The 9,799-nt window shown below is 35.4% G+C and overlaps 1 protein-coding gene across 1 annotated transcript; it reads left to right on the plus strand.

Moving 5' to 3' along the window:
* Nucleotides 1–378: 378 nt before the first annotated feature.
* Nucleotides 379–4,138, plus strand: LOC116138306. The gene is made up of 4 exons (XM_031424021.1): nucleotides 379–1,103; nucleotides 1,546–1,701; nucleotides 1,791–2,477; nucleotides 2,738–4,138. Exons 1-4 carry the CDS (start codon nucleotides 738–740, stop codon nucleotides 3,857–3,859), a joined length of 2,331 nt encoding a protein of 776 aa, XP_031279881.1. The 5' UTR covers nucleotides 379–737; the 3' UTR covers nucleotides 3,860–4,138.
* Nucleotides 4,139–9,799: the final 5,661 nt, after the last annotated feature.

Raw genomic sequence — 9,799 nt, forward strand, 5'->3', positions numbered from 1 at the left:
TTATATGAATATTATTATACACACGTCAAAACATATATAAAGAATCACAATTTTAGAAGAAATAGAAAGATTTCACAATTATCGTTATGATTGATGTCTAAATAACGAATTTATAGGATAAATAACATGATATGTTGATTGATAAACTATTTAGAATATACAATATTTTTCTTATAATATTTAAATTTAAAAAAAAAACTTTTATCTAAAATTATATTTTGAATTCCCAAATTCTGAAAACCTAGGTTAATAAATTCACCCTTCTCTCTTTTAACCCCTCCAACGTTCAACAATCACCAACTCAGACTCTCTCTTTCTTTGTCTTTGTCTTTCTCAGCGTGTGAGCTAAAACACTTGCCTTCTCTCTCTCTCTCTCTCTCTCTCTCTCTCTCCCCAAATTAACGGCATATTCTTTCTTCTCTCTCTTGTTCATTTCACAGCCTCTTTTCCTTGCAAAATCATTCACAATCTCCATTCATTTCCCTTCTCTAACCCACTAATTTTGCTTCCCAAAGAGTTTTTCAACAACCCATTTGTTTTATCTTCACGCTTCTCAAGAATTCGGAGCTTTTAAGGATTTTTCGTTTTTGTGTTTGTTTTGGGTGGTTCGGTTATGGGAAGAATGAAAAACATTGTGTAATTTTCGAAACAAGTTTTCTTTTCTTTTTGTTTTTTTGAAGGATTTGAGGATTTTGAGGTTGTTTTTTTTGGGTATTTGCTTTGGGTTGGTCTGAAGAATGGTGGTAAAGATGATGAGGTGGCGGCCGTGGCCGCCTCTTGTGACGAAGAAGTACGAGGTGAAACTGGTGGTACAGAGGATGGAGGGGTGGGATCTGGTGCGGGAGGTTGCAGAGAAGAAGGAAGAAGAAAGGTTAGCGGTTGAGATTCGTTGGAAGGGTCCTAAAGTCGCCTTGAGTACTTTGAGAAGAAGGGTCAGGAGGAACTTCACCAGAGAAGCTCAACTAAATCACCAAAATGAAAACGAAAACGAAAGTCCAAACGGTGTTGTTTTGTGGGACGAAGAGTTTCAGTCTCTTTGTACTTTTTCTGCTTATAAAGAAAATGTCTTTCATCCTTGGGAGATCGGTTTCACTGTCTTCAATGTGAGTTTTTCTTTCTTTATTTTAAAAATATATATATATATATATCTTTTTTATTTTTCTTTTCTATGATCTTTGGTGGGTCTTTGGCCATTTCTTGATTTACGTATATTTGTTTTTAAAATAAATTTACGTTTTTTGGAATGAAAATTAGTGGGTTAAAAGTTTAGTGAAGATTTGAGATATTAGATCATAGACTTGATGTGGGTTCAGATTGCAGATTGAATTTGGGTTCAGACTAGGTAAAGATTTGCAGTAATGGATTATTTGAGAGTTGACCATTCTAGAATTTTATTTATTTATTTATTTTCATTGTTACTATTCCTGAATACCGGAGATTTGATCACTTGACTTGTCAAACTTAATATTTGTGATGGGAATAGTGTGTTTGTTTGTTGATTGTAAGAATCTGAGGGGAGTTAATAAAGAATCTGTGTTTATCCAGGGCTTGAACCAGGGGCCTAAAAACAAGGTTCCTGTTGTTGCAACTGGGACGCTGAACCTTGCCGAGTTTGCTTCTTTAGCTGAAGAAAAGGAAATTGAGTTGAACTTGCCTCTTACACTCTCTACTGGTGCTGCTGAGTCACATCCCTTGCTCTGTGTACGTGCCTTATTGTTTGCCTTCTTGTGAGAAAATGTGATGGTAGGGTTGGTTTGCGTTTTATTGATCTTGGGTTTTCGACCGTGCAGATATCTTTTAGTTTGCTGGAGCTGAGAACAGCTCAGGAAACCACTGAGCCAGTGCAGACAGCAATTATGCCTGTTGTATCCCCACCTCCCCAATCAGGAGAAACCACTTCGACTGAGAAGGATGAGCTTTCTGCAATTAAAGCTGGTCTTAGAAAAGTTAAGATTTTTACGGAGTATGTGTCCACCAGGAGAGCGAAAAAGGCCTGCCGGGAGGAAGAGGGTAGTGATGGCAGGTGTTCTCGGAGCGAAGATGGCGAATATAACTACCCTTTTGACTCTGACTCACTTGAAGATTTTGAGGAAGGAGAATCGGATGAGGGCAAGGAGGAAGCCAGTGTTAGGAAGTCGTTTAGTTATGGCACACTGGCTTATGCAAATTGTGCTGGAGGATCATATTACTCCAGTATGAGGATAAACGGTGAAGATGAGGATTGGGTGTATTATAGCAATCGCAAGTCTGATGTGGGTTGCTCGCATCCTGAAGATCCAATAGCATCAGTCTCTGAGCCATCTCTGTTACAAAGTTCGAAGCGCAGCCTACTCTCTTGGAGGAAGAGAAAGCTAAGTTTCAGATCGCCTAAAGCCAAAGGAGAGCCATTGTTAAAGAAGGGGAATGGGGAAGAAGGTGGGGATGATATTGATTTTGATCGCCGGCAGCTTAGCTCTGATGAATCTCTTTCTCATGGGGTAAGAATCAACTATTGATTTTGTTCCTTTTCATAGTTTATGCTCATGTATTTCTGGAATACTTTTCCTCTCAAGTTGAGAAGAAAAAGATACGAAATTGAAAATCGCAGTGATTATATTGAAAGATCATAGTGTTAAGGATATGAAACATGTACTGTTAGGGTGATATTCAGTATCTTAATATTTTATATCTTCCACAGTTGATCACAGACTACATTATTTTACTTTTTGTGTACTAACAGTGGCAATTATTTCGGCAGATGCTTAAAACAGATGATGATTTATCTGCAAATCGATCTTCAGTTTCTGAATTTGGGGATGACAATTTTGCTATAGGAAGTTGGGAGCACAAAGAAGTAATAAGCCGTGATGGCCAAATGAAGCTTCAAAGTGAGGTCTTCTTTGCTTCCATTGATCAGCGGAGTGAGCGAGCAGCAGGTGAGAGTGCTTGTACAGCCCTTGTTGCTGTAATAGCAGATTGGTTCCAGAATAACCGTGGTCTTATGCCTGTCAAGTCCCAACTTGATAGTCTAATCAGAGATGGTTCGTTGGAATGGAGGAACCTTTGTGAGAATGAAACCTATAGGGAGAGGTTTCCTGACAAGCACTTTGATCTGGAAACAGTCCTTCAAGCGAAAATACGCCCTCTTGGTGTGATATCAGGAAAGTCCTTCATTGGGTTTTTTCATCCAGAGGGAATGGATGAGGGAAGATTTGACTTTTTGCATGGTGCCATGTCGTTTGATAACATTTGGGATGAGATTAGCCGTGCAGGATCAGAAAGTCCAAGCAATGGCGAACCTCAGGTTTATATTGTTAGCTGGAACGATCATTTTTTTGTACTCAAGATTGAACCAGAAGCTTACTACATAATTGACACGTTAGGGGAGAGGCTTTATGAGGGATGCAATCAGGCTTATATTTTGAAATTTGACTGCAATAGTGTGATTCACAAACTACCAAACGTTGCTCAATCAACTGACGAAAAACCAGCTGGTGATCAGCAGATTGTTGCATCAGCATCAGAGCCAAAAAACCAGCCAGTCCAGCAGGTCAATGTAAAGGAGGAGGGTTCTGTTTCTGGTGAACTGCTAACCAAGAATGAGGAGCCGGTAAACAATGAAGAGGTAGAGGAGGTTGTGTGCCGCGGGAAGGAGGCTTGCAAGGAGTACATAAAGAGCTTCTTGGCTGCAATTCCAATACGTGAATTGCAGGCAGATATCAAGAAAGGTTTAATGGCATCAACACCTCTTCATCACCGGCTACAGATTGAATTCCACTTCACCCAGTTCCTCCAACCCGCACCAGGAACTCCTGCACCAAAACAGATCACAGCTGCACCAGAATCAGTTGAAGCTCCAATAACAGTCGTGGCCGAGTAGAGACTTAATGTAAATTGTAGGAAGTGTGATTACTCTAACTCCTTTCTTTCTTCTTTTTCCAGGTATCTTATGATGTGAATTGGGTTATCAAAAAAGAACCTGTTTGAGCCTTTGTTCTTTTCTTTTTCATCTTTTTACCATAGGGATATTATCTTATGATGTGAATGTGTTAACAAAGAGTAAAGAGAGTTGTTTTTCTTGTAAGCAGTGTTGAAATGTAACAAAAACTTCTATTGTCCTCATTTCTAAAGCTTTGCTCTGATTTTGTTATTGTTGCCACAGTTCATATCACAAGGGAGTCCAAAACCGAAACTATCTTATGATGTGAATGTGTAAACAAAGAGTAAAAGAGGGTTGTGTTGTTTTTTTACCCCTCTTGTGAGCACTGTTGAATTGTTATAAAACCTTTTGTCCTCATTTTAGACCCTGGCTCTGATTTTGATATTGTTGTGAAAGTTCATATTTCTTTTTTCTTTTGTGTGTTTTTTTTTTTTTTAATAACTGGAGATGTTCGAGTTAGTTTATGTGTATCTCATCTAATCTTTTGGATCTTTGGAACTATTAACTGTGTTAAAGTTCTAGTGGTCATTCTTATTAGCAATCAAGAAAAGATTTGAACTCAGTGCCTCTTGAGTAATTCATCACCACTCAAGGGTTGGTTAAAAATTCATAATTCTCTTTCCAGAATTCTAGGCTTCGTTTGGTTCACAATTGGGTGTTTTTGGGAAAAGTTTGGTTTTCGGAATATGAAAACTATTCAAAATAAAAACAAGATCTTCCTTTCCTTCTCTTTCCTCCGTGCTATATAAGCTGTAAAGGCAACTTTTCACATGGCAAAAAGCTTCTTCAGCATTCAACTTCCTTTTTGAAGAAAGATTTCATTCTAAAGTTTCCGATTTAATTCTCTAACTTCTGCATCAACTCATAAAAATATATACCAAACTTTTCCCTTTGGACTTCTTATTATATTAGAAGTGCAAGTTCAGTATATCCTCTTCCCTATTACTTGCCATTTGTTCCATCAAAAGTTTCCTGGAAAAAGTTTCTTTCAAGGTTTTAATATATTATCTAGAAGCAATCCTATTGGTTTGATAATGTTATCGGATTTTTAGAGTCGTGGGATATTGAGAATTGATAATACACAAGAAGCATAATTCTTTCTCGAAAGTTCTTCTTTGTTCTTCATTTGTTTACATGGTATCAAGAGTGTCTTCCACCAACAGCATCTGCTTCTTGATCTCTTGATCAAATTACATTTTAGGTTTTATTACCTAAATCAATCTGCACACACTTTCTGCTTCTCGATCATTCTCAGTAATACTGTAACTACAGCTACAACTAACTATGATTTACTAACTACAGCTAACTAACTCTTCAACAGTAAATAACTTCAGTTAAACTTTAACTGATAATTGAACACTAACTAACAATCTAACTGCAGTAACTACAGCTACAGTACAATTCCTTATATATCAGTACATTACATGAACAACAACATCACTCAACAACATTACAGTACATAGCACTCATTCTCTTAACACCCCTCCTCAAGTTGGTGGGTGATAGATATCTAAAACCCCCAACTTGCTTAAGAGATGAGGGTAAAGTCTGCTGCCAAGTGCTTTTGTCAATACATCAACTAGTTGCTCAGATGTAGAGATATATGCTGTCTTGACCAATCCAACTTTTAGCTTGTCTGTTACAATATGACAATCAATATCAATGTGTTTAGTTCTCTCATGAAACATAGGATTGGAAGTAATGTGGTTGGTAGATTGATTGTCACAATGCAATGTGACAAGAGTGACATTATGAAAACCAAGATCATTAAGTAGCCGAACAAGCCAAATAACCTCACACACAATGGATGCCATAGCCTTGTATTCTACTTCAGAAGAAGACTCAGAAATAGTGGCTTGCCTTTTGGATTTCCCGGATAAGAGAAAATGGCCAAGGAATATGCAGTTACCAATAAAAGATTTTCTTGTCATGAGACAAAATGCTCAATCTGAGTCACTATAGGCCAATAGTTGCATAGGATTATCTGAGGGAAAAAACAGACACGTACCTGATGCAGATTTGACATACCTAACAATCTTTAGTGCAACATGCATATGAGACTGCTTAGGTTTGTGCATAAACTGACTTAGCAAGTTAACATAGTAACTAAGGTCTCATCTAGTCATGTAGAGGTATAACAACTTCTTATAAGTCTCTGGAAAAACACTCGGATTAGTTAAGAAAGGGTTATCAGCCGCCTACAACATTTGATCATAATTAGTTGACGTAAATGTGAACTTGTTATGTTTACTTTTATATTCAATTTTTTTTGTACGTATATATAATATTTAATTTTCTTTAGAGATTTTGTTATCAGCTCTTAAATCCTTTATAGTTAATGAAATTAAAACCATCTAGAAGCTCCACAAATTCTTCCACATTATTATAGACCACATTTGGCCAAATCAGTAACTACCATCATATAGTTGTGGTTATAATTACTTCGTTTAAATACAAAATAATAGTCCAAAACATAATATTTCTTTTCTTTGTCTTAAAAATATATTTAATCATGCTAATATTTTTAGACTCTGATTTTCATATTCACAACTAACAATTTCTTTCTTTAATCACTAAAAATAAATCAATATATACCTTATTTACTTCATACCTTTTTTTTCCCTTTTTATGTTAATTCTTGGGCAAAAAGAAAATAATACTTAATAATGATAAAAAAGAAAAAGAAAATTCAAATGGCTACCCATTAATTTTGTCATATAAATTATGCTTTTGAACAACCAATAAAGGTTCCCTTGGCAAATAATGGAGCCAAAAATAAAGGATGGGATATGTTGAACATTATATACCATCTGTCAAATTGATGGTACAAAGAGAAAATGACTTACTGAGAGAGACAAGTAAAAACAATATCACAAATTTTAAGTTTTTTATCCTATGGTGTCAACCTTGTATTGCAAGATCGATCAAATGTTAACGTAAAATACGTGTTTTTTGGTATGTGAAACATCCAGTGAACGTGAATAGCATTTAAGTTCTTAAATTTAGACTCTTGAGTTATCTTTTGAGTAGTATATATAGTTATGTGCTCAAACTATGTTGAACAAGTGAAATAAGAAGTTTGATTTGTGAATTTCTCTTCTATTTCCTCTTTCCTTTTGAGCTTTGTGCCCATCTTGCTTCCAACAATTACTGCTCCATAAGTAGTTGACCTTTTCAGTGATCATTATGTTCTTAATCTTTTCTTGAACCCTTTTGTAAACGATCAAGCGGGGAATGAGGATGTAGACTAGTGAAGTTGAAGAAAAAGAACCCAAGATAAAAGCGATAATGCCAAGGAGTTGAGAGTGGTTTATCTGAGAATCGATTGTGTGATGAATAATATGAAGCTTGGTGTCAGTTGTAAAAGCAAAGCAATAAAAGAATGTGGCCGTTAGAAAAGTGTACAAATTTGCTGGATGAATCTCCAATGGAGGATGCACTTGTAAAACAGCAAGTAACAATCTAAACAAGATACAAGAGAGAGTTATGTTTTTTTTTTTTTTTTTTTTTAAACCCTAAAACTTTGCAAACCAAAGTTAGTATTTGTACAAAATGAAATACCTTGGAGAGACATAGGATTTTAGGTAAGATTTTGTGTGGTTATCTTTTAATTAATGTTATTTATTTGTTCAAAGGAATATCAGTTTTGCTATATTAATTAGGATGTAGTGGCAGTATCAAGCTGTGTTTTAAAACCTGGCCTGGCTCGACCGGTTTAACCGGTCAAATTGTCAATCGGTGGCTAAGCCGAGCAGATTAGGGTCGAAAACCAGAACTGTAATTAACCTGTTTTGACCCACGGTTGGATCGATGTAACTATAGCGAACCACCGGTCCAGCCGGTTTTTCTAACAAAATTAGGTTAACTCAAACTCCTAAATTTCCATGGCTGGAGTTTTAGTCGGTGGGGAGGTGTCATTCACCAGGAAAACACAACAACGCACAACCAAAATAAGCACAAGGCAACCAGGAAGCCAAAACCAATAAAAAATTATTGAAAATCCGATCAATACCACACCAAAACAATTCAAATCATGACGGTTGGAGATGGCTCTCGGCCGATGTTCGGCAGGCAAACAAGAATCAGGGTTGGGGGGTTTTGAAGGGTGGATCACGGTGAGTCGAGAAGTGGTGTCAGATTGAGTTTTGGTCATTGGAATTTGGCCAAGAAACAATGAAACCCTACATTGTGATTGTCGGCGATCGGTGGGTGGAATGGCTTGGGAACTTTAGGGGTTTTGTAAGGGAGTAGCTAGTGAGTCTAAGGGTGGTTGGGGTTGGAGTTGTCGTCGCTCAAAATGGCCGGAAACCGGCAAAAACAGTCACTCAATGCGGTTTCCATGGTCGGCGATCAATGAGTGATGAGAAGGGATAAAGGGTATGGTTTTAAAGAGGACAGGGTGGGGGGTGATTTTGGGTGAGAAAACAGCTAGAAAAAGGGGAAAAGTCTAACGCTGCAATGTGGCCAAATGAAGAGGAGACAAAGAGAAAGATGGGGAGAAAAAGAAAAGAGGAAGGAAAAAGTGAATAAAATAAAATAAAAGTATAGATGTTGTAGGGGTATGTTTGCTTTATTTCAAACCTATAGGGATTGATAGGAAATTTTTAGGGGTGTGTTTATTAGATTTCAAACTAGTAGAGGCTAATAAAATTTTTTAGGGATGTGTTTGATGCACACTAGTCAAACTGGTCAACTTGAGAACCAGCCCCAACGGTCCGGTTTTTAAAACATTGGTATCAAGATCTTATATAAGCTTTTAGCAAAATAAATAAAGACGTATGATTAATAGTTAACGAAAGAAAAATAATAAGGAATGGATCTTGATCTTCATATGTTAAAATACATGCATATGTCATAAAATTCTTCAAAAATAAAATTTTATATACATATATATATATGTCTATTTTATTTTAATTTTTTACATGTATTTTGTTACTTCCATTGTTTGAAACTTTGAATGTTTCTGAAAATTGTCTGGAGATATTAATCTCTTAATCATGGAGATAAGTTTGATCATGCTTAGATTGAATATCTTAAACTCTTTCCTATATTTTCAATCACCAAATAAACTAAATATTTAAAGCAAGAAACTTATTTTTATCTTATTAATTCAAATTGAATCGCAATAAAACACCAAAATTTTGCCTAATGCATAATACGTTTTCATTTTTTTAAGTTTGTGAGTGCATATAGAACTTATAATAAAATAAGAAGATTAATGAAGTGAAAAATATTTTCATGGATGTTTCTGTATGTTTAATTAAATTCTAAAATAATATCATATGATATAAATATTTGCTATAAATCTACCATTTGATGATGAATAATTATTTAAAAAAAATATTCATTATGGTCTTTGAATTCCCCATCATAAGTATTGTTGAGTAACCCGTAATTTTAAAAACAATTTTTTTTTTTTTTTAACGTAAATGTTTTGGATCTCCTAAACTATAGGTCAAGTTGGTAACTTATTAGAGGGTGAAATTGAGAATCCAATTCTCCATCGGGCCAAACAGTTAGAGCCCAGACTACATTCTACAATGCGAGGCTCAAAATTTCAACCCTGGTCACGGTCCGGCCCACATTATAAAATTCCTTAATTCTTATGTCTATCGAGACAATTTATAGTATCACAAAATCATAAATGAATATATATACATTATACATATATATTCAATTAACAATCATTTATCAAATTAATTGTGAGGTTAAACGAGAGAAAAAATATATCATGAGTGTTATAAATACATTGACTTATAAATAGTTATAATATGATTCTTATTAAATAGTAGTTCTATACTTTCATTAGTTAATTTAGAAAAATCTAAGATACATGATTCTCTTAAGGTAATATTATTATCTTCAAAGTAAATATCCTAA

This window comes from Pistacia vera, unplaced genomic scaffold (assembly GCF_008641045.1).
Source record: "Pistacia vera cultivar Batoury unplaced genomic scaffold, PisVer_v2 Contig34, whole genome shotgun sequence".
Taxonomy (NCBI): domain Eukaryota; kingdom Viridiplantae; phylum Streptophyta; class Magnoliopsida; order Sapindales; family Anacardiaceae; genus Pistacia; species Pistacia vera.